The sequence below is a fragment of the Somniosus microcephalus genome, unplaced genomic scaffold (genome assembly GCF_052327205.1).
Source record: "Somniosus microcephalus isolate GS21.2 unplaced genomic scaffold, FLI_Smic_1.0 unresolved_chr1, whole genome shotgun sequence".
Lineage (NCBI taxonomy): Eukaryota > Metazoa > Chordata > Chondrichthyes > Squaliformes > Somniosidae > Somniosus > Somniosus microcephalus.
Genome location: NW_028225179.1, coordinates 114,788,157 through 114,813,837, shown reverse-complemented (window position 1 = coordinate 114,813,837; position 25,681 = coordinate 114,788,157). Strand labels below are relative to the sequence as shown.

Sequence of the window (25,681 nt, the reverse complement as noted above, 5' to 3'; positions counted from 1 at the left end):
TCCAACTCTTTGCTTCCTGTCTGCCAACCAGTTCTCTATTCAAGACAGTACCTTACCCCCAATCCCATGTGCTTTAACTTTACACGCTAATCTCTTATGTGGGACCTTATCAAAAGCCTTCTGAAAGTCCAAATACACCACATCCACTGGTTCTCCCTCATCTATTCCACCAGTTACATCCTCAAAAAATTCCAGTAGATTAGTCAAGCATGATTTATATTTTGTAAATCCATGTTGACATTGTCCGATCCTGTCATTGTTTTCCAAGTGCGCTGCTATTACATCTTTTACAATGGACTCTAGCATTTTCCCCACTACCGATGTCAGGCTTAATTCCCCGTTTTCTCTCTACCACCCTTCTTAAATAGTGGGGTTACATTAGTTATTCTCCAATCCATGGGAACTGTTCCAGAGTCTATAGAATTTTGGAAGATGACCAGCAATGCATCTACTATTTCTAGGGCCACTTCCTTAAGTACCCTAGGATGTAGATTATCAGGCCCTGGGGATTTATTGGCCTTCAATCCCGTCAATTTCCCTAACACCATTTCCCTACAAATACTGATTTCATTCAATTCCTCCCTCTCATTAGACCCTATGTTCCCCGACATCTCTGGGAGGTGATTTGTGTCCTCCTTTGTGAAGACAGAACCAAAGTATGTATTTAAGTGGTCTGCCATTTCTTTGTTCCCCATTATAAAATCCCCTGATTCTGACTGCAAGGGACCTACGCTTGATTTGCCAATCTTTTTCTCTTCACATATCTATAGAAGCTTTTACAGTCAGTTTTTATGTTCCCTGCAAGTTTACTCTCATAATCTATTTCCCCCTCTTAATTAATCCTTTTGTCCTCCTTTGCTGAATCCTAAACTGCTCCCAATCCTCTGGTTTCCTGCTTTTTCTGGCCAAATTATATGACCTCTCCTTGGAGCTTATGCTATCCCTAATTTCCCTTGTTCGCCATGGTTGAGTCACCTTTTTTGTTTTATTTTTCCTCCCATCCTGTGCAGCAGGACCACCCATGGTGCCAGGAAGTTGGCTGCTGCTGCCTTCCCCCGATAAGCCATCTCCCTCAACAATATCCAAAGTGGTATATCTGTTTGAAAGGGGAATGGCCACAAGGGACCCCTGCATTTCCTGCCTGCACCTACTACTCTGCCTTGTGGTCACCCATTCCCTTCCTGCCTGTGCAGCCTTTACCTGTGGTGTGACCAATTCCCTAAACGTGCTATCCATGATGTCCTCAGCATTGTGAATGCTCCAGTATGTATCCATTCACAGATCCAGCGCCACAATGCGGTCTGTCAGTAGCTGCAGCTGGATACACTTCCCGCACACATGCTCATCAGGGACACAGGAAGTGTCCCTGATTTCCCACATAGCGCAGGAGGAGCATGCCACGGGGCTGAGCTGTCCTGCCATGACTTAGCCTTTAATTCATTTAAGTTAATTTAAATCAAATCAGTACCACTAATTACACTACAATTAAATGATATACTCAAGGGCCCTTGGTTACTAGCACTCCCTGATACACAACAGAGACCTTAGATACTATAACCACAAAAATTAAGACCTTCTAAATTTTATAAACTATTAATCTTAACTGTCAAACTATAGAGTAGTATAAATACTCACCTGGCCGAACTCACCCAATCAGCTGCTTCCTCTTGCCCGCGTCACTTTTTGAATCGTGACGTGGCTCCAGAATGCTGCCGCCAGTCTGAGATTGGCAAGCCTCTGTAAAAATGCCTGTGAAAGTGAGTTTAAGTACTCACTGTATCGCCGCTCTCTTCTCCACCCGACACTGGCCTCTGTAAAAAAGCCCACAAAGTACTCACTGTACCGTCGCTCTCTGCTCCTCCAGACACTGGCCTCTGTAAAGAAGCCCGCGAAAGTATGTTTAAGTACTCACTGTACCGCCGCTCTCTCCGCTCCTGTCACTGGCCTCAATCAGCTCCCTCCCCTTGTGCCAATGTCACTTTTGACTTCTAACGTCACTCTTTGAAAATTCTGCTGGTGCTGAGTTGGTACCGCCGCTGCCGCACGGCCGCTCCTCCCAGGTCCGCACTGCCGCCGCTGCTGCTGCTGCTTATTTAAAGCCTTCCCTCCTCACTCATTATATAATGCCAGTTAGTACACAACCAAACCAATGTTCAATCCACATGAACAGAGACACATCACAGCAAAAATTTGCATGATCTTGTTTTCCAAGGAGTTCACAAAAATTCTATTCCTACCATCAGCCTCGTGTGTTGCCTGTTCCTTCTGTTGGATAGTTATTGTCGTTCGTCCACTGCCTGGAAATAATTAGAAATATTTGACATTATGAAGTTGTTTTGAGCAAATTGGCATAGGGTAAATAAAATTAGAGAGATGAATGCGTGGCTCAAAGACTGGTGTGGGAGAAATGGGTTTCAATTCCTGGGACAGTGGCACCAGTACTGGGGAAAGTGGGATCTGTATCGTTGGGACGGTCTTCACCTGAACCTTGCTGGGACCAGTGTTCTGGGGAGTCATATAACTAGGGCGGTAGAGAGGGCTTTAAACTAAATATTGGGGGCATCGGATCAAATTTGGGAAGATGTGATAAATCAAAGAGTAGAGACAAGACAAGAGAGAAAGGTATTAATATGGAAAATGATAAACAGACCATGACAGGAAGGGATAGAGAGTACAAATCTAAGAGTAAATCAACAGATAAGGCTAGAGGTTACAAAAATAATAAAAGGATGAAGCTAAAGGCTCTGCATCTGAATACACGTAGCATTTGAAACAAAACAGATTAACTGATAGCGCAATTAGAAATAAATAAATATGATCTGATCGCCATTACAGAAACATGGCCGCAGGATGACCTAGATTGGGATCTGAATATTGAAGGGTACATGACATTTAGGAAGGACAGGGAGCTAGGAAAAGGTGGAGGGGTGGCTCTGTTAATTAATGATAGTATTAGCACAATAGAGAGGGATGACCTAAGTTCAGGAAACCAGGATGTAGAAGCGGTTTGGGTAGAGATGAGAAATAATAAAGGCAAGAACACTTGTGGGAGTGGTGTACAGTCCCCCTAACAGTAACCACATGGGTAGGATGGAGTATAAAGGAAGAAATAATGGGAGCTTGCCAGAAGGGTACAGCAATAATCATGGGGGATTTTAATCTGCTTATAGACTGGAAAAATCAGATGGGCAAAGGTAGCCTAGATGAGGAGTTCATGGAATGTTTTCGGGATAGTTTCTTACAACAGCACATTCTGGAGCCAGAGAGCAGGCTATACTGGACCTGGTATTTTGCAATGAGATAGGATTAATTAATGACCTCATAGTGAAGGTGCCCCTAGGTAGCAGCAATCATAATATGATTGAATTTTACATTCAGTTTGAGAGAGAGAAGAGTGGGTCCAAGACTAGTATTTTAAACTTAAATAAGGGCAATTATGAGGGCATGAAAGCAGAGCTAGCTAAAGTAAACTGGCAAATTAGGTTAAGGGGTAGGTCAATAGAGTTGCAGTGGCAGACATTTAAGGGGATATTTCAAAATACACAGAATAGATACATTCCAACAAGAAAGTAAAATTCCAAGGGGAGTACCCACCATCCGTGGTTAACTAAAAAAGTTAAAGGTAGTATTAAACTTAAAGAAAAAGCATATAATTGTGCAAAGATGGGTGGCAGGTCAAAAGATTGGACAGAATATAAAAAACAGCAAAGAATGACGAAAAGATTAATAAGGAGAGAAAAATTAAAGTACGAGAGAAAGCTAGCTAGAAATATAAAAACAGATAGTAAGAGTTTCTATAGATATTTAAAAAAGAAAAGAGTTAACAAAGTGAGCATTGGTCCTATAAAAAGTGAGTCTGGGGAATTAATAATGGAAAATAAGGAGATGGCAGTTGAATTGAACAGATATTTTGCATCGGTCTTCACTATAGAGGATTCAAGTAACATCCCAGAAATAGCTGTAAATCAGGAAATGGAAGGGAGGGAGGAACCCAAGTAAATTATAATCACCAGGGATGTGGTACTGAGCAAATTGTTGGAGCTGCGGGCTGACAAGTCCCCGGGTCCTGATGGACTTCATCCTAGGGTCTTAAAAGAAGTGGCTAGTGAGATAGTTGATGCGTTGGTTTTAATTTTCCAAAATTCCCTAGATTTGGGGAAGGTTCCATTAGATTGGGAAATAGCGAATGTAACTCCTTTATTCAAAAAGGGAGGGAGACAGAAAGCAGGAAACTACAGGCCAGTTAGCTTAACATCTGTCATAGGGAAGATGTTAGAAGCTATTATTAAAGACGTTATAGCAGGGCATTTAGAAAAGTTCAAAGTAACCAGGCAGAGTCAACATGGTTTTGTGCAAGGGAAATCATGTTTAACCAATTTATTGGAGTTCTTTGAGGAAGTAACATGTGCTGTGGAAAATGGGGAACCGGTGGATGTACTGTACTTATATTTCCAGAAGGCATTTGATAAGGTGCCACATCAAAGGTTATTGCAGAAAATAAAAGCTCATGGTTAGGGGGGAACATATTGGCATGGATAGAAGATTGGCTAGCTAACAGGAAACAGAGAGTAGGCATAAATGGGTCATTTTCTGATTGGCAAGATGTAATGAGTGGTGTGCCACAGGGATCAGTGCTGGGGCCTCAACTTTTTACAATTTATATAAATGACTTGGATGAAGGGACTGAAGGTATGGTTGCTAAATTTGCTGATGACACAAAGATAGGTAGGAAAGTAAATTGTGAAGAGGACATAAGGAGGCTACAAAGGGATATAGATAAGTTAAATGAGTGGCAAAGATCTGTCAAATGGAGTATAATGTGGGAAAATGCGAAGTTGTCCATTTTGGCAGGAAGAATAATAAAGAAGCATATTATCTAAATGGTGAGAGATTGCAGAGCTCTGAAATGCAGAGGGATCTGGGTGTCCTAGTGCATGAATCACAAAAGGTTATTATGCAGGTACAGCAAGTAATTAGGAAAGCTAATAGAATGTTATTGTTTATTGCGAGGGGAATTGAATACAAAAGTAGGGAGGTTATGCTTCGATTATACAGGGCACATCTGGAGTACTGTGTACAGTATTGGTCTCCTTATTTAAGGAAGGATGTAAATGCGTTGGAAGCAGTTCAGAGAAGGTTTACTAGACTAATACTTAGAATGGGCAGGTTGTCTTATGAGGAAAGGTTGGACAGGCTAGGCTTGTATCCGCTGGAGTTTAGAAGAGTAACAGGTGACTTGATTGAACCATATAAGATCCTGAGGGGTCTGGACAGGGTGGATGTGGAGAGGATGTTTCCTCTTGTGGGAGAATCTAGAACTAGGGGTCACTGTTTAAAATAAGGGGTCGCCCATTTAAGACAGAGATGAGGAGAAATCTTTTCTCACAGAGGGTCGTGAGTCTTTGGAACTCTCTTCCTCAGGGGGCGGTGGAAGCAGAGTCTTTGAATATTTTTAAGGCAGAGGTAGATAGATTCTTGGTAAGCAAGGGGGTGAAAAGTTATCGGGGGTAGGCTGGAATGTGGAGTAATCAGATCAGCCATGATCTTATTGAATGGCGGAGCAGGCTCGAGGGACCGAGTGGCCTACTCCTGCTCCTAATTCGTATGTTTGTATGTTCGATGTTGTTACCTTTACCTCATGATATTGCAGTGCTCTTTATGAACCTTTCAAATCAAATTGGCAAAGGTAGCCTTGTGGGCGAGTTCATAGAGTGTATTCGGGTTTCTTAGAACAATATGTTGTGGAACCAACCAGGGAGCAGGCTATTTTAGATCTGGTAATGAGTAATGAGGCAGGATTAATTAATGATCTCAACATAAAGGATCCTCCAGAGAAGAGTGATCATAACATGATAGCATTTCACATTCAGCTTGAGGGTGAGAAACTTGGGTCTGAAACTAGTGTCTTAAACTTAAATAAAGGCAATTACAAAGGTATGAAGACAGAGTTGGCTAAAGTGGACTGGGAAAATAGGTTAAAGGGTAAGACGATAGAAAAACAGTGGCAGACATTTAAGGAGATATTTCATAACTCTCAGCAAAGGAATATTCCAGTGAGAAGGAAAGACTCTATGAGAAGGATGAACCATCCGTGGCTAACTAAGGAAGTTAAGGATGGTATAACATTGAAAGAAAAGTCATACCATGTTGTGAAGGTTAGTGGTAGGCCAGTGGATTTGGGAATTTTTAGAAACCAGTAAAGGATGACTAAAAATATTAAAAATGAGGGAGAAGATAGATTATGAGAGTAAACTAGCAAGAAATATAAAAAAGACAGTAAGAGCTTCTACAAGTATATAAAAAGGAAGAGAGTAGCTAAAGTAAACGTTGGACCCTTAGAGGACGAGACTGGGGAATTAATAATGGGAAACAGGGAAATGGTTTTGAACAAATATTTTGCACCTGTCTTCACAGTAGAAGACACTAAAAGCATCCCAATAGTGGTAGATAATCAAGGGGCAAAAGGGAGGGAGGAACTTAAAACAATCACTATCGCTAGAGAAAAAGTACTTGGCAAACTAATGGGACTAAAGGCTGACAAGCCCCCTGGACTTGATAGCCTGCATCCTAGGGTCTTAAAAGAAGTGGCTGCAGAGATAGTGGATGCATTGGTTGTAATCTACCAAAATTTTCTGGATTCTGGAATGGTCCCAGCGGATTGGAAAACCGCAAATATAACGCCCCTTTTCAAGAAAGGCGGGAGACAGAAAGCAGGAAACTATAGGTTAGCCTAACATCTGTCACTGGGAAAATGCTGGAATCCATTATTAAGGAAGTAGAAGCAGGACATTTAGAAAATCATAATACAATCAAGTAGCGTCAACCAGTTTTATGAAAGGGAAATCATGTTTGACAAATTTACTAGAGTTCTTTGAGGATGTAATGAGCAGGGTGGATAATGGGGAACCAGTAGATGTCGTGTATTTGGATTTCCAGAAGGCATTCGATAAGGTGCCACATAAAAGGTTACTGCACAAGGTAAGAGCTCACAGTGTTGGGGGTAATATATTAGCATGGATAGAGGATTGGCTAACTAACAGAAAACAGAGAGTCGGAATAAATGGGTCATTTTCAGGTTGGCAAACTGTAACTAGTGGGGTGCCACAGGGAACGGTGCTGGGGCCTCAACTATTCACAATCGATATTAATGACTTGGATGAAGGGACCTACTATACTATTGTCAATTTGCTGATGATACTAAGATAGGTGGGAAAGCAAGTTGTGAGGAGTACACACAGAGTCTGCAAAGGGATATAGACAGGTTAAGTGAGTGGGCAAAGATTTGGCAGATGGAGTATAATGTGGGAAATGTGAGGTTATCCACTTTGGTAGGGAGAGTAAAAAAGCAAAATATTATTTAAATGGAGAGCGACTACAGAATGCTGCAGTACAGAAGGATCTGGGTGTCCTCGTACATGAAACACAAAAAGTTAGCATGCAGGTACAGCAAGTAATTAGGAAGGCAAATGGAATGTTGGCCTTTATTGCAAGGGGGCTGGAGTATAAAAGTAGGGAAGTCTTGCTACAACTGTACAGGGCGTTGGTGAGACCACACCTGGAGTACTGCGTACAGTTTTGGTCTCCTTATTTAAGGAAGGATATACTTGCATTGGAGGCAGTTCAGAGAAGGTTCACTGGGTTGATTCCTGGGATGAAGGGGTTGTCTTATAAGGAAAGGTTGAGCAGGTTGGGCCTATACTCATTGGAGTTTAGAAGAATGAGAGGTGATCTTATTGAAACATATAAGATTCTGAGGGGGCCGGACAGGGTAGATGCAGAGAGGATGTTTCCCCTCGTGGGGGAATCTAGAACTAGGGGGCGCAGTTTCAGAATAAGGGGTCACCCATTTAAAACTGAGATGAGGAGAAATTTCTTCGCTAAGGGTCGTGAATCTTTGGAATTTTCTACCCCAGAGAGCTTTGGGGGCTGAGTCATTGAATATGTTCAAAGCGGAGATAGACAGATTTTTGAAAAACAGGGGAGTCGAGGGTTATGGGGAGCGGGCAGGAAAGTGGAGTTGAGGCCAAGATCAGATCAGCCATGATATTGAATGGTGGGGCAGGCTCGAGGGGCCGAATGGCCTTCTCCTGCTCCTATTTCTTATGTTCTGATGTAATTATTCCCCATACTAATTAAGACTTAGTCCAAATCAGAACACGATCCCGTGAAAAATGATCACCTCTGACCATTTATTGCAAATATTTCAATCAGCTTTTATTCAGTTTCTATGACATTGCCCTAGAATGCACCTGAATAATTAAAGCTTGCAGGGCAAATGATATATTTAACAAATTCAAGAAAAGAAAGCTAGTCTGAATGCCATTATCTGAAGAATACATGTGTCAAACACATTGCGGTCGTTCTTGACTTTGTGCAACGGAGTAAAGCGGGTGATAGGGAGTCGGCGGACCCAGTAACATCTCTACCAATCATTATTTCCATTGACGATCCAACTCTCCCTACCCCTATTAGTGTTAGATATGGGGATTGGAAGCTAAACCAACTGTGAATCGATTCCCCACAGAAGTTCTGTTGAACAGTAACTGAATTTGCAGAAAGCAACATTGGGCAGAGAGCTGATCACCATTCTTCGGTGACAGTGTTATAACTTGAAGTTTTGGTAAAACTGGTTTCTGTGATATTGATTCCCGTAAGCTTGCCTCCACAACTCCGGAAACACAATGGGGGTAATTTTAACTATGGACGTTAATGTAAAACAGGAGTTATAGGATCACCAGATGATCTGGTCATCATCACATTGCTGTTTGTGGGAGCTTGCCGTGCACAAATTGGCTGCCACGTTTCCCACAACAGTGACTACACTTCAAATGTACCCCATTGGCTGTAAAGCGCTTTGAGACAACCGGAGAGCATGAGAGGCGCTATATACGTGCAAGTCTTTCTTTTCTTATTACCATGCCCATAGAAAGGTATTAGGTGGATTCACACAAAGAGGCAAGAAAATGGGAGAAGTATAATGAAAATGGCAAGAACACAAACATAAGAAATAGGAGCAGGAGTGGGCTATACGGCCCCTTGAGCCTGCTCTGCCATTCAATAAGATCATGGCTGATCTTCTACCTCAACTCCACGTTCCCGCCCGATCCCCATATCCCTTGATTCCTTTAGAGTCCCAAACTCTATCAATATCAATAGAGTCATAGAGTTGTTACAACACAGAAAGAGGCCCTTAGGCCCATCGTGTCCACACCGGCCATCAAGCCCTGTCTATTCTAATCCCATTTTCCAGCACTTGGTCCATAGCCTTGTATGCTATGGCATTTCAAGTGCTCATCTAAATGCTTCTTGAATCTTGTGAGGGTTCCTGCCTCTACCACCCTTTCAGGCAATGAGTTCCAGATTCCAACCACCCTCTGGGTGAAAAAGTTTTTCCTCAAATCCCCTCTAAACCTGTTGCCCCTTACCTTGAAACTATGCCCCCTGGTTATTGGCCCCTCTACTAAGGGGAAAAGTTCCTTTCTATCTACCCTATCTATGCCCCTCATAATTTGTACACCTCAATCAGGTCCCCCCTCAGCCTTCTCTGCTCTAAGGAAAACAACCCCAGCCTGTCCAGTTTCTCTTCATAGCTAAAGTGCTCCAGCCCAGGTAACATCCTGGTGAATCTCCTCTGCATCCTCTCCAATGCAATCACATCCTTCCTATAGTGTGGTGACCAGAACTGCACACAGTATTCCAGCTGTGGCCTAACTAGCGTTTTGTACAGCTCCATCATAACCTCCCTGCTCTTATATTCTATGCCTCGGCTAATGAAGGCAAGTATCCCATATGCCTTTTGAACCACCTTATCTACCTGTCCTGCTGCCTTCAGGGATCTATGTACGTGTACTCCAAGGTCCCTCTGATCATCTGTCCTTCCTAGGGTCCTACCATTCATTGTGTATTCCCTTGCCTTGTTAGTCCTCCCAAAATGCATCACCTCACACTTTTCAGGGTTAAATTCCATTTGCCACTGTCTGCCCATCTAACCAACCCATCTATATCGTCCTGTAGCCTGAGGCTTCCCTCCTTGCTATTTACCACTCCACCAATTTTCATGCCATCTGCAAACTTACTGATCATACCTCCTACATTCATATCTAAATCATTGATGTACACTACAAACAGCAAAGGACCCAGCACCGATCCCTGCGGTACACCACTGGACACAGGCTTCCAGTCACAAAAACAACCTTCGACCATCACCCTCTGCCTCCTGCCACTAAGCCAATTTTGGATCCAATGTGCCAAATTTCCCTGGATCCCATGGGCTCTTACCTTCTTGACCAGTCTCCCATGCGGGACTTTGTCAAAAGCCTTACTGAAGTCCATGTAGACTACATCAACTGCACTACCCTCATCCACACACCTAGTCACCCCCTCGAAAAACTCAATCAAATTGGTTAGACATGATCTCCCCCTGACAAAGCCATGCTGACTATCCTTGATCAATCCTTGCCTGTCCAAGTGGAGACTAATTCTGTCCCTCAGAATTTTTCCCAATAATTTCCCTACCACTGATGTTAGGCTCACTGGCCTGTAATTCCCTGGTTTATCCCTAATACCCTTGAATAATGGTACTATGTTAGCTGTTCTCCAGTACTCTGTATACTCTTGAATATACTCATCGACTGAGCATCCACAACCCTTTGGGGTAGAGAATTCCAAACATTCACAACCCTCTGTGTGAAGAAATTTCTCCTCATCTTGGTCCTAAATGGCCGACCCCTTATTCTGAGACTGTGCTCACTAGTTCTAGATTCCCCAGCCAGGGGAAACAGCCTCTCAACATCTACCCTGTCAAGTCCTGTAAGAGTTTTATATGTTTCGTTGAGTTAGATATACAGGAAAATCAAAAGTTGCTCCAAACATAGGTTCACTGACCTAAGGCAAGTAGATTAACGTCTCCGCCGCCCGGGTGGTAATCAGGCAGGACCCGTCACCTACCCTTTATAGAACCTGCATGATTTTTATTCCATTCCAGATTACTGTCCAGGCAGTGAAGACCAAAATCTACCCGAATGATTCACCATACAAAACATTTAAAAAATGGAGAGGGAAAGGCCATGGTCAAATGAGTCTACCCTGTCCGGAATGGTGCAATTTGCACCCCTCACCCACCCCAGTCATGCAATTTCTTTGGAGAGACAGAAAGCCAGAATAAAACAAGACATTGGACCAATTTAAGGAGGGGGGTAAATGTTGAAATTCCTCGCACCCATGAAGCTCCAGGTTGCCATGGTGACTAGCAGCACTCTCCCACACAGACCCACCTACCTATCATAGGTCAAGATGTTTACCACTTCAAAGAATTCACCAGCTCCCTTTCTGAATATTTGCAGTGTATATGCACTCTGTGGGAAAATTATTCTAGAGATGGCCTACATTGCGAACATAACAACATGAGAAATGGGAGCAGGAGTAGGCATACGGCCCCTCGAGCCTGCTCTGCCATTCAATGCAGTGTTTGGAAAAGACCCGTTTATCCCTACTCTCTGTTTTCTGTCCGTTAACCAATCCTCTATCCATGCTACTCTATCACCCAGAATGCCATGAGCCCTTATCTTGTGTAATAACCTTTTATGTGGCACCTTATTGAATGCCTTTTGGAAATCCAAATATATTACATCCACTGGTACCCCTTTATCTACCCTGCTAGTTACATTCTCAAAAAACTCTAATAAATTTGTCAAACACGATTTCCCCTTTATAAAACCATGTTGACTCTGCCTAATCATGTTATGATTTTCTAAGTGCCCTGATACCACTTCCTTAACCATGGATTCCAGCATTTTCCCAACGACTGATGTCAGGCTAACTGGCCTGCAGTTCCCTGTTTTCCCTCTCCCTCCTTTTTTGAATAGCAGTGTTATATTTGCTACCCTCCAATCCACTGGGACCGTTCTAGAATCTAGGGAATTTTGGAAGATCAAAACCAATGCATCCACTATCTCTGCAGCCACCTATTTTAGAACCCTAGGATGTCAGCCGTCAGGTCCAGGGGATTTGTCAGCTTTTAGTCTCATTAGTTTCTCTAGTACTTATTCTCTACTTATATTAATAACGTTAAACTCACCCTCATTAGACCCTTGGTTCTCCACCATTTTTGGTATCCTTTTTGTGTTTTCTACTGTGAAGACAGATACAAAATATTTATTTAACGTTTCTGCCATTTCCTTATTCCCCATAATAATTTCTCCTGTCTCGGCCTCTAAGGGACCAACATTTACTTTTGCTGCTCTCTTCCTTATTACATGCTTGTAGAAGCTCTTACAATCTGTTTTTATATTTCTTGCTAGTTTTCTACATAGTGCAGGAATGTGGAGATGAGGTAGAAGATCAGCATGATCTTATTGAATGGCAGAGCAGGCTCGAAGGGCCAAATGGCCTACTCCTGCTCCTATTTCTTATGTTCTCTCATATTCTATTGTTTCCCTTTTTATCAATTTTTGGTCATCCTTTGCTAGTTTCTGAAACTCTCCCAATTCTCAGACTTACTACTATTCTTTGCAGCATTATAAGCTTCTTCTTTCAATCTAATGCTACCCTTAAATTCTTTTGTAGTGTACGTACCTTTAAGAGAGAACTACTTTTACAGCTCCTTTATACTGTAGTACCGGCAGTGACCACACCTGTATATAAGCCTTGAGCATGCCTCTGTACCCCCAGTCTTGAGACTACCCTACTCCAGTAAATACCTGTTGAATGTTAAGTTACAGCATCCGTGTGGTTATTGAAAAACATCATACTCTCAGAATCATGGATCTAACAGTGGCGACGAGTGTCGATTCGAATCTACCTGCAACTCTGCATTTCCCTTCAAGGATTCGCTCCGGAGGGCGGTGGAAGAAAGTCGAGGCCAGAAACACGGGCGTCGACCACGAGCAACCGCCCAGTCGTCCGGCAGAGAGTGAACATCGCAGGGGAGGCTGTGGAGAGCCGGGCTTGGTTCCCCAGCCACAACGATCAGCAACAGACTGACAACAGGTACAGCGCAGACCCTTCCCGGACAGCGGCGGCTGGAGCCGACCGACAGCAGAGAAAAAGCCGAGCAGCGTCGACGTGGTAAGATAGAGAATGAAGCGCACAGGGTGCAGCCGGGGGTTGAAAACCGAGCGGCGTCGAGGAAAAACAAAACGGAGAGAGAGAGGGTAAAGCGGCAGCCGGGTTCAGGACCGAGCGGCGGAAAAGGGAAAGGCGCACAGAAAAAAAAACGCGCAGAGCACAGCCAGGGCTCAAGAGCTGAACAGTGTCCACAGGGAGAAGAAGGGAGGGCGCGGGAGATGCCATTGAGCCGCGGAGAAGGAAGAGCGCGGGAGATGCCATTTTTAGAAGCCGCAGCAGAGAAGAAGGGCGAGCGCGGGAAGAAAGGAAAGCGCGGGAGACGCCATTTTGTGCCAGCGGAGAAGAAGGGGAAGCGTGGGAGATGCCATTTCTGACAGTTAAATCACACCCAGGGATGCCGAAGAGTGGCAGTATCTCTATGTTCGACAATGAAGTCGAAGATTGGGCGACATATGTGAAACGTATTGAGGTGTAATGCAGGGCGAATGAAGTGCCAGATGCTAGGAAAGCACTGGTTTTGTTAAATTCCATGGGTGCAAAAACTTATCGGTTACTGCGAAACCTAATAACCCCAGAGAAGCCTGTGAATAAGAATTTCGAAAGCATAGTAGAAATCCTACAGGACCACTTAAACCCCACACCGCTGCTGATAGCAGAACGATTTAAGTTCCATAAAAGGAACCAACACAAAGACGAAAGCAATGCTGAGTACTTAACGGAACTGCGCAAGCTATCGAAACACTGCCAGTTTGGAGTGGGACTAGCAGATACGTTAAGGGACAAGTTTGTGTGTGGGCTTCAAAGTGAAGGAACCCAGAAACAGCTTCTATCAGAAAAGGATCTTACGCTGGACAAGGCTTTCAGTATGGCAGTATCACACGAAGCAGCCGCAAGGGGCACTGCAGAGATACAACGGAGACCGCAAGAATATGGCACCAATGAAATGTCCTATGGAACAGGGAAGTGTTATCGCTGCAGCAGAACAACACACGACTAGAAGGATTGTTGGTTCAAGGACCAAGTGTGCAGACAGTGTGGAAAAGCAGGACACATAGCAAGAGTCTGCAGGTCTGGGAAGAAAACCAACAGCAAGAAATCTCCACAGGAGAAGTACAAAAAGGTACACAAGGTGATGGACAGTAGTTCAGACGAACAGAAAAGTGACACAGACTCCGGAAGCAAGGAGCTGGGTTGTCTGAAACTACATAAGGTAAACAAAATGGAGGATCACCAGATTATCTGGGTTACACTCGAGATAGACGGAGTCCAAGTGAAAATGGAATTGGACACAGGATCAGCCCAACAGTCATAAACCAAAGGGACTACAAGCGGCTATTTTCACATATACCCTTGAAAGCTACAGAGATTGTCTTGAAGACGTACACGGGGCAAAAAGTCTACCCCAAAGGAACAATAAGGGTGAAAGTGATATACAAAGGCCAGGAAATACCTAAAATGGACTTATATGTATTGCCAGATGGAGGACCACCACTGCTAGGACGTGAATGGATCCGGAAGATACAATTAGATTGGCATTCCATACAGGCACTGAAGGTTGAGGCCAAAATGGATGACGAAGTCACACCTGGACGACTGTCAAAAATGCTAACTGACGCAAAAGAAGTGTTCCAGGAGGGACTCGGAACACTAAAAGGCATAACAGCAACGGTTAAAATAGAGGAAAATGCAAGCCCAAAGTTTCTTACGGCCAGACCAGTGCCTTATGCGATCAGACCAGCCGTCGAAGCAGAGCTGGAAGGGTTGGAACGTTCATGAGTACTGTCCAAAGTAGACTGGAGCAAGTGGGCTACACCCATCGTTCCTGTAATGAAGAGGTCGTTGAGTAATACGCCTGGGGAACCAAAGAAGGTCCGCATCTGTGAGGATTTTAAGGTGACAGTGAACCCAGTACTTCACATGGTACAATATCCGCTTCCACGAATTGAGGATATTTTCGCCTCGCTATCTGGAGGTAAACGCTTCACCAAAATTGATCTAGCCCAGGCGTACTTGCAAATGGAGGTAGAAGAAGCCTCGAAACAATACCTCACGATCAACACTCATAAAAGGTCTCTATCAATACAACCGGCTGGTGTTCGGGGTAGCATCGGCTCCGGCTATTTGGCAAAGGGCGATGGATCAAGTCCTGCAAGGGATTCCAGGGACCCAGTGTTATTTGGACGACATCCTGGTCACGGGCAAAAATGACAGTGATCACCTCGCCAACTTGGAGAAGGTGCTCACCAGATTAAAGGGATATGGGCTGCGAGCTAATCGCCACAAGTGCGAGTTTTTCCAGAAGCAGATCTCATATTGTGGCCATGTCATCGATGAAGAGGGGCTACATAAGTCCCCTAAAAAGATTGAGGCAGTAGTCAAGGCTCCAGCACCGGAAAATGTGTCACAACTGAGGTCGTTCCTCGGGCTGGTAAACTACTACCATAAGTTCTTACCAAATTTGTCCATGGTATTACACCCACTGAACACCCTACTGCAAACAGGGGTACCATGGAAGTTGAATGACGAACATAGATGAGCTTTCCAGAAGTGTAAAGAATTGATCACATCAAAAGAGGTGTTGGCCCATTTCAACCCAGCACTACCAATTCGTTTGGCATGTGATGCATCACCCTATGGTATTGGAGCGGTGCTGTCGCACAAATTCCCAGACGGGTTGGAGAGGCCAGTAGCCTTTGCGTCTCGGTCACTAACCTCAGCTGAGCGCAACTACGCCCAGATTGACAGGGAGGCCCTCAGCCTAGTATGGGGAGTAAAAAAATTCAACCACTATCTGCATGGGCAGAAGTTCACCTTGCTGACTGACCACCAACCACTTGTCTCCATCTTTAATCCTAAGAAGGGCGTTCCAGTGATGACTGCACAACGGTTACAAAGATGGTCCCTGTTTCTAGGAGCGAATCAATATGAAATAGAATATAAAGGCACGAAACAGCATGGAAACGCTGATGGGCTATCACGCCTGCCACTGCCTACTGTGGAGGAAGCGCCAGCAGTAGATCCTATCGAGATATTTTATTCGTCAATAATTGAACGATTGCCAGTAACGAACGCGGATATAGAGAAGGAGACCCGCAATGATCCGACACTGTCTCGGGTATATGATTTGACGGTGAGGGGATGGCCAACACATAAGAACATAAGAAATAGGAGCAGGAGTAGGCCAATCGGCCCCTCGAGCCTGCTCCGCCATTCAATAAGATCATGGCTGATCTGATCCTAACCGCCAATCTACTATCACAGAACCATCTCCTGAATCTAACAGAATTAGACACACGAAATAGGAGCAGGATCAGGCTACACGGCCCCTGGGCCCGCTCCGTTACCCACAGGGCCATGACCGATCCGAACCTAGACTCATGTCCAAATTCCTGCCCGCTCCCCGTAACCCTTAATTCCCTTTACTTCTAGGAAACTGTCTATTTCTGTTTTAAATTTATGTAATGATGTAGCTTCTACAGGTTTTTGGGGCAGCATATTCCATGGACCTACCACCCTCTGAGTGAAGTAGTTCCTCCTCCTCTCAGTTTTTAAAGAGCAGCCCCTTATTCTAAGACTGTGCCCCCTAGTTCTAGTTTCACCCATCATCGGGAACATTCTCCCCGCATCCACCCGATCCAACCCCTTCACAATCTTATATGTTTCAATAAGATCGCCTCTCATTCTTCTGAACTCCAATGAGTAGAGTCCCAATCTACTCAACCTCTCCTCATATGTCCATCCCCTCATCCCCGGGATTAACCGAGTGAACCTTCTTTGTACTGACTCGAGAGCAAGTATGTCTTTTCTTAAGTATGGACACCAAAACTGTATGCAGTATTCCAGGGGCGGTCTCACCAATACCTTGTACAACTGAAGCAATACCTCCCTATTTTTATATTCTATCCCCCTAGCAATGAAAGCCAACATTCCATTGGCCTTCTTAATCACTTGCTGCACCTGCATACTAACCTTTTGAGTTTCGTGCACCAGGACCCCCAGATTCCTTTGTACTTCAGTACTTTCCAGTTTCTTGCCATTAAGATAATAACTTGCTCTACGATTTTTCCTGCCAAAGTGCATAACCTTACACTTTCCAGTATTGTATTCCACCTGCCAAATCTCTGCCCACTTACTTAGCCTGTCTATGTCCCCTTGCAGGTTTTTTATGTCCTCCTCACTCACTACTTTCCCCCCCATCTTAGTATCATCTGCAAACTTTGATATTTTACACTCGGTCCCCTCCTCCAAATCGTTAATATAGCTTGTAAAGAGTTGGGGACCCAGCACCGACCCCGGCGGAACACCACTAGTTACTGATTGCCAGTCTGAGAATGAACCATTTATCCCAACTCTCTGCCTTCTGTTAAATAGCCAATCCTCTATCCATGCCAGAATATTACCCCCAATCCCGTGATTTTTTTATCTTAAGCAATAATCTTTTGTGTGGCGCCTTGTCAAATGCCTTTTGGAAGTCTAAATACACTACGTCCACTGGTTCCCCTTTATCCACCCTATATGTTACTTCCTCAAAGAACTCCAGCAAATTTGTCAAACATGACTTCCCCTTCATAAAACCATGCTGACTTTGTCCTATTAAATTATGATTATCTAAATGTCCTGTTACTGTCTCCTTAATAATGGACTCCAAAATTTTACCTACCACAGATGTTAGGCTAACCGGTCTATAGTTTCCAGCCTTCTGTCTACTGCCCTTTTTAAATAAGGGTGTTACATTAGCAGTTTTCCAGTCTGCCGGGACCTTTGCCGAGTCCAGGGAGTTTTGGAAAATTATTACCAATGCATCCACAATCCCTACCGCCACTTCCCTCAAGACCCTAGGATGTAAGCCATCCGGCCCACGTGTTTTATCCGCCTTGAGTCCCATTATTTTACCGAGTACCACTTTCTTAGTGATTTTGATCGTGTTTAGCTCCTCCCCCCCATAGCCCCCTGTTTGTCCAGTGTTGGGATATTTTTAGTGTCTTCTACTGTAAAGACTGATACAAAATATTCATTCAGTGTTTTTGCCATCTCCATATTTCCCACCATTAATTTCCCAGTCTCATCCTCTAAGGGACCAACATTTACTTTAGCCACCCTTTTTCTTTTTATATAACTATAAAAACTCTTACTATCTGTTTTTATATCTTTTGCTAATTTACTTTCATAATCTATCTTCCCTTTCTTAATTAATCTTTTTGTTATCTTTTGCTGTCTTTTAAAGTTTTCCCAATCCTCTATCCTCCCACTAGATTTGGCTACCTTATATGCCCTTGTTTTTAGTCGAATATTATCCTTAATTTCTTTACTTAGCCATGAATGGCTGTCTTTTCTTTTACACCCTTTCTTCTCAGTGGAATATATTTTTTTTGGAAGTTGTAAAATAACTCCTTAAATGTACACCACTGATCATGTATCGTCTTACCCATTAATCTATTTTCCCAATCCACTCGACTCAATTCCGCTCTCATACCTTCATAGTCTCCTTTATTCAAGCTTAGCACGCTTGTTTGAGATCCAACCTTCTCACCCTCTAATTGAATATGGAATTCAACCATGTTATGGTCACTCATTCCAAGGGGATCCTTTACTAGGACATTTTTAATTAATCCTGTCTCGTTACACAGGACCAGATCCAAGGTTGCTTGCCCCCTGGTCGGTTCAGTTACATACTGCTCAAGAAACCCATCCCTAATACACTCAATGAACTCATCCTCAAGGCAGCCCTGCCCAATTTGATTTGTCCAATTAATATGATAGTTAAAATCCCCCATAATTATAGATGTTCCCTTATTACAAGCCTCAACTATTTCCTGATTGATACTCCGTCCAACAGAGTTGCAACTGTTCGGAGGCCTATAGACTACGCCCACTCGTGTTTTTTTCCCCTTATTATTCCTTATCTCCACCCAAACTGTTTCATTATCCTGATCTTTTGACCCAATATCATTTCTCTGTATTACAGTGATTCCTTCCTTTATTAACATAGCCACCCCACCTCCCCTTCCTTCCTGCCTGTCCTTCCTGATCGTTAAATAGCCTGGTATGTTTAATTCCCAGGCATTGTCACCCTGCAGCCATGTTTCTGTAATGGCCACAAGATCATACCCATATGTAGTTATTTGTGCCATTAACTCGTCTATTTTGTTACGAATGCTACGTGCATTCAGATAGAGAACTTTCAAATATGTTTTGTGACACGTGGTTCCTGCTTTTGCCCTTTTTATCACTTTACCTTTTACTCCATACCTTCTGCCCCTTCCTGACACGCTCTGGTTTTTAATTTCCCCACTGCTACCTAATTCTATGACCTTCTCTGTTGTCATTTTTATTATTTGCTCTCTAGGAACCTCCCCCCCACTAGTTAGTTTAAAGCCCTCTCTACAGCCCTATTTATATGATCCGCCAGGACACTAGCCCCAGCACTGGCCAAGTGAAGCCCCTCCCAACGGAACAGCTCCCTCCTGCCCCAGTATGGTGCCAGTGTCCCAGGAAGCAAAACCCATTTCTCCCACACCAGTCTTTGAGCCACGCATTTAACTCTCTAATTTTATTTGTCCTAGCCAAATTCGACTCACTGTTGCCAGCATTCTCATCCAGAAGAGAACAGCGGTCAGTATGCCAGGGGACAGTGATGTGTGGATCCCGAGTGGTGATTCCACCCAAGTTAAGGGAGAGAGTGCTAAATGAGCTTCATGAAGGTCATCTGGGAGGGGTGAAAATGAAAAGCCTTGCTAGGGCTTATGTGTGGTGGCCGGGGATCGATCAACAAATCGAGGACCTAACCAAGAGCTGCTCAGGAGGCCAGAAGGTCCAAAATGCACCACCACATGCCCCTCTACACCCATGGGAGTGGCCCTCCTCTCCATGGCAACGGGTGCATATTGATTTTGCTGGTCCATTCATGGACTCAATGTTCTTAATAGCAGTGGATGCTCACTCGAATTGGCCTGAGGTGATAAAAATGTCCTCAACCACTACAGAGAAAACGATTGCAGTCCTACGGACCATATTTGCCAGGAACAGCTTGCCAGAGCAGATTTGCTCTGATATTGGACCACAGTTTATGTCCGAAGACTTTCGAAAATTTATGAGAAGGAATGGGGTAAGGCATTATACATCCGCCCCGTATCATCCAGCCACAAATGGATTGGCTGAGAGGTTCGTACAAACCTTTAAAAAGGCGATAAAGGCCATGTGCGACGATAAAATTCCACTACAGCATAAGGTGGACAATTTCCTATTAGCCTACAGAAATGCGACATATGCAGTCACCAACCGGACCCTGGCCATGATGTTCTTTAACTGAAGGTTGAGATCTCGTCTGGATTTGCTCAGACCAAATGTGCGAAGAAATGTTGAAGATAAACAATTCCAGCACATCAATGAGAAGCCGACAAGGAGCTTCAATGTAGGACAACCAGTCTTGGCCCGTGACTACCGAACAGAGAAATGGCAACCCGGAACGATATGCACAAGGCAGGGGCCATTAATGTACACAATGGATGTCGGGGAGAACTTTGTGAGACGCCACGTCGATCAGATCTTAGCGTCACAGGAACGAGTCAACCCCATGTCTCGAGTACCTGGGGATGAACCTGATATACCGGTAGCATCTACCTCCGAACCAGTAGCAGTGGAAACCGATGAAATAACCGACGAAAAGGGGCCAGAATCGCCTCCGCACCAAGAACAAGAACCTCAGGAAAGGCGCTATCCCAAAAGGATCAGGAAGCCGCCCCAAAGACTGAATCTATAAATGGACTATTGTTGTTTAATGTACATGTTAAAGTGTTAATTGTTATTTGAATATTATGGGTGCTGCTAATCTAAAAGGGGAGGAATTGTAGTGTATGTACCTTTAAGAGAGAACTACTTTTACAGCTCCTGTATACTGTAGTACCGGCAGTGACCACACCTGTATATAAGCCTTGAGCATGCCTCTGTACCCCCAGTCTTGAGACTACCCTACTCCAGTAAATACCTGTTGAATGTTAAGTTACAGCATCCGTGTGGTTATTGAAAAACATCATACTCTCAGAATCACGGATCTAACATCTTTAATTAGCCACGGATGGATCACTTTTCCCGTGGAGTTTTTGTTTATCAATGAAATGTATTTTTGTTGAGAATTATGAAATATTTCTTTAAATGCTAGCCACTGCTTATCTACCGCCATACCTTTTAATCTATTGTTCCAATTGCAACTTAGCCAACTTGCCCCTCATACCTATGTCATTGGCTTTATTTAAGTTTAAGACTCTAGTTTTGGACTTAGAATTTCACATTAAGTTTGAGAGTGACTAGCCTATCATATTATGATCATTCTGCCCCAGGGGATCCTTTACTATGAGATTGCTAATTAACCCTGTCTCATTACACAGTACAAGATCTAAAATAGCCTGTTCCCTGGTTGGTTCCAGGAAGTATTTTTCTGGGAATCTGTCCCAAATGCATTTCATGAACTTGTCCTCCAGACTACCTTTGCCAATTTGATTTGTTCCATCTATATGAAAATTGAAGTCCCCCAAGACTATTGCATTACCTTTGTTACAAGCTCCAACTATTTCTTGATTAATTTTCTGTCCAACAGTATAGCTACTGTTAGGGGGCCTATATACCACTCCCACCAGTGTTTTCTGTTACTTGTTATTCCTTATCTCCACCCATACTGATTCTACTTCCCGATCATCTGAGCCGAGATCCTTTCTCTCTACTGTCCTTATGTCATCCTTTATTATCAGGGCTACACCCCCCCCCATCTTTTCCATTCTGCTTGTCTTTTTGAAACATCAAGTACCCTGGAACATTTAGTTCCCAACCTTGGTCACCTTGCAACCACGTCTCTGTAATGGCTATTAGGTCAAACCCATTTATCTCTATTTGTGCCACTAGTTCATCCATCTTGCTACGAATGCTTCATGCATTCAGATAAAGAGCTTTTAATTTAAATGTTTTACCATTATTCCCTGCTTTGACCTTATTCGCTGCTGCACTGCTACCATTAAACTCTCTGTCCCTTCCTGTCACACTGCTTATTTTTACCCAAATCGCGACACTGCTCTCTTGCCTTGACCTTTCTCTTTAGATTTCTAAATTTCCCCTCAGCTGAACCCTCCCCCTCTTTTTTAGTTTAAAACCCTATGGATAGCCCTAGTTATTTGATTTGCCAGGACGCTGGTGCCAGCCCGGTTTAAGTGGAGCCCGTCCCGACGGAGCAGCTCCCTCTCTCCCCAGTACTGGTGCCAGTGCCCCATGAATTGAAACATCTTCTTCCCACACCGCTCTTTGAGCCACTCACTTAACTCCCTGAAAAGAAGTACCTCCTTGCAACTGATCTAGTTCTGCGCTTCCTTGTCTTGTATTGTCCACCTTTGCCTGACAAGATCAAGTATCCTCTCCACATGGACATAATTCAATGCCTTCATTGTTTTAAGGATCTCAATCATATCTCCTCGAAGCCTACGCCTTGCTGAAGCTCTTTGAACCATGAAAATTGCCAACTGCTCTGTAGCTTAATCAAAATAATTTCAAAGTAATACACGGAAAACCCAAATGCTAAAGTTTGTGCTCACCTCTTCCTACAATTTGGCCCATAATTTGTGGTCAGTGGCGAAGCTAAGGCGTTCGCTGCTGACCTCGAAGAAATCTCGTGATCTCTGTGGTGAGAAGTTACCTTTCTCGATGTTCAATTGATTGTAGTGCTGTGTAATGGGAATCACCAGCGCAAAGTTGCAGTGATGGCAACAAGCTGTCTAAGCAGCCAATCACATTGAAGGATTCTCACAGACAGCAAACCAGGAAATGAAAAGCACTGAATTACCTGCACTTTTAAAAAAATGTTACCGAGAGTGAAATAAAGATTGGGACATACACTGGGGTTAAGGTAGAAGGTGAAATATCATGAACAAACTTAAAAAAAAAATATTTCTTTAAAACAATTGCAATTTTTATCGTAATGGAGAAATTTGACACTCCACAAATATAAAAATTAACTTTTCAGGGCCAGAACGGTTGTTTAGCAGTCAATATGTTGTTAAAACCCCAGTTACACCTATTCCAACAAGGCTTAACATTTAATGGGATATTTAGCAGCGATATTAGTGCAGAAAAGCTCACATTTTCTTCAGTCCCATTGATTTTCCTGATTTCATAGATTGCCAGCTATGTGGGGGAGGGGGGGTCCACAGTGCAGCCTGTGTCGGAGCAGTGAATGACTGACCACATCGTCAGGGTTTCCACGTTGAGATGTGCATGCACTACACCCTGAAGCTACGGTCAGTTTCAGAGGGGTAATGATGAGAGTTTTCCATTATTACCCGCCACAAAATCTGAGCCTTTGTTTTTAAAATGCACTAACAGGACAAGTGTGGACATTTTTCAAGTGCATATTGTTGGATCCGTGATTCTTAGAGTATGATGTTTCCCAATAACTACACGGAGGCTGTAACTTAACAATCAACAGGTGTTTACTGGAGGAGGGTAGTCTCAAGACTGGCAGTAGAGGCATGCTCAAGGCTTATATACAGGGATGGTCACTGCCGGTACTACAGTATGCAGGAGCTGTAAAAGTAGTTTTCTCTTAAAAGTACATACACTACAATTCCTCCCCTTTTAGATTAGCAGTACCCATAATATTCAAATAACAATTAACACTTTAACATGCACATTAAACAGAAATAGTCCATTTATAGATTCAGTCTTTGGGGCGGCTTCCTGATCCTTTCTGGATAGCGCCTTTCCTGAGGTTCTTGTTCTTGGTGCGGAGGCGATTCTGGCCCCCTTTCATTGGTTAGTTCATCAGTTTCCACTGCTACTGTTTCTGAGGTAGATGCTACCGGTATGTTGGGTTCATCCCCAGGTACGCGAGACATGGGGTTGACTCGTTCCTGTGACGCTAAGATCTGATCGACGTGGCGTCTCACAATGTTCTCCCCGAAGTCCACTGTGTACATTAATGGCCCCTGCCGTGTGCATATCGTTCCGGGTTGCCATTTTTCTGTTTGGTAGTCATGGGCCAAGACTGGTTGTCCTACATTGAAGCTCCTTGTCGGCTTCTCATTGATGTGCTGGAATTGTTTATCCTCAACATTTCTTTGCACATTTGGTCTGAGCAAATCCAGACGAAATCTCAACCTTCGGTTAAAGAACATCATGTCCGGGGTTTGGTTGGTAACTGCATGTGTCGCATTTCTGTAGGCTAACAGGAAATTGTCCACCTTATGCTGTAGTGGAATTTCATCATCGCACATGGCATTTATCGCCTTTTTAAAGGTTTGTACGAACCTCTCAGCCAATCCATTTGTGGCTGGATGATACGGGGCGGATGTGTAATGCCTTACCCCATTCCTTCTCATAAATTTTCAAAACTCTTCGGACACAAACTGTGGTCCATTATCAGAGCAAATCTGCTCTGGCAAGACGTTCCTGGCAAATATGGTCCGTAGGACTGCAATCGTTTTCTTTGTAGTGGTTGAGGACATTTTTGTCACCTCAGGCCATTTCGAGTGAGCATCCACTGCTATTAAGAACATTGAGTCCATGAATGGACCAGCAAAATCAATATGCACCCGTTGCCATGGAGAGGAGGGCCAGTCCCATGGGTGTAGAGGGGCATGTGGTGGTGCATTTTGGACCTTCTGGCATCCTGAGCAGCTCTTGGTTAGGTCCTTGATTTGTTGATCGATCCCCGGCCACCACACATAAGCCCTAGCAAGGCTTTTCATTTTCACCCCTCCCAGATGACCTTCATGAAGCTCATTTAGCACTCTCTCCCTTAACTTGGGTGGAATTACCACTCGGGATCCACACATCACTGTCCCCTGGCATACTGACAGCTGTTCTTTTCTGGATGAGAATGCTGGCAACAGTGAGTCGCCATGTGTTGGCCATCCCCTCACCGTCAAATCATACACCCGAGACAATGTTGGATCATTGCGGGTCTCCTTCTCTATATCCGCGTTAGTTACTGGCAATCGTTCAATTATTGACGAATAAAATATCTCGATAGGGTCCACTGCTGGTGCTTCCTCCACAGTAGGCAGTGGCAGGCGTGATAGCCCATCAGCGTTTCCATGCTGTTTCGTGCCATTATATTCTATTTCATATTGGTTCGCCCCTAGAAAAAGGGACCATCTTTGTAACCGTTGTGCAGTCATCACCGGAATGCCCTTCTTTGGATTAAAGATGGAGACAAGTGGTTGGTGGTCAGTCAGCAAGGTGAACTTCTGCCCATGCAGATAGTGGTTGAATATTTTTACTCCTCATACTAGGCTGAGGGCCTCCCTGTCAATCTGGGCGTAGTTGCGCTCGGCTGAGGTTAGTGACCGAGATGCAAAGGTTACTGTCCTCTCCAACCCGTCTGGGAATTAGTGCGACAGCAACGCTCCAATACCATAGGGTGATGCATCACATGCCAAACGAATTGGTAGTGCTGGGTGGAAATGGGCCAACACCTCTTTGGATGTGATCAATTCTTTGCACTTCTGGAAAGCTCGTTTACGTTCGTCATTCCACTTCCATGGTACCCCTGTTTGCAGTCGGGTGTTCAGTGGGTGTAATACTGTAGACAAATTTGGTAAGAACTTATGGTAGTAGTTCACCAGCCCGAGGAACG

At 43.9% G+C, this 25,681-nt stretch overlaps 1 protein-coding gene across 7 annotated transcripts in view; it reads right to left on the bottom strand.

The window, feature by feature from the left end:
* LOC147095723 (complement C3-like) overlaps positions 1 to 25,681 on the bottom strand; it is a 165,086-nt gene that overhangs the window by 62,952 nt on the left and 76,453 nt on the right. For 5 of the 7 annotated variants that reach the window (XM_085974769.1, XM_085974768.1, XM_085974771.1 and 2 more), the window contains 2 exons: positions 12,077 to 12,130; positions 2,238 to 2,297 (listed from right to left, as the gene is read on the bottom strand). In XM_085974769.1, coding sequence (XP_085830895.1) covers positions 2,238 to 2,297; positions 12,077 to 12,130 — 114 coding nt within the window. The remainder of the gene's footprint in view (positions 1 to 2,237; positions 2,298 to 12,076; positions 12,131 to 25,681) is intronic. The other 2 variants (XM_085974772.1, XM_085974774.1) reach the window with 1 other exon arrangement.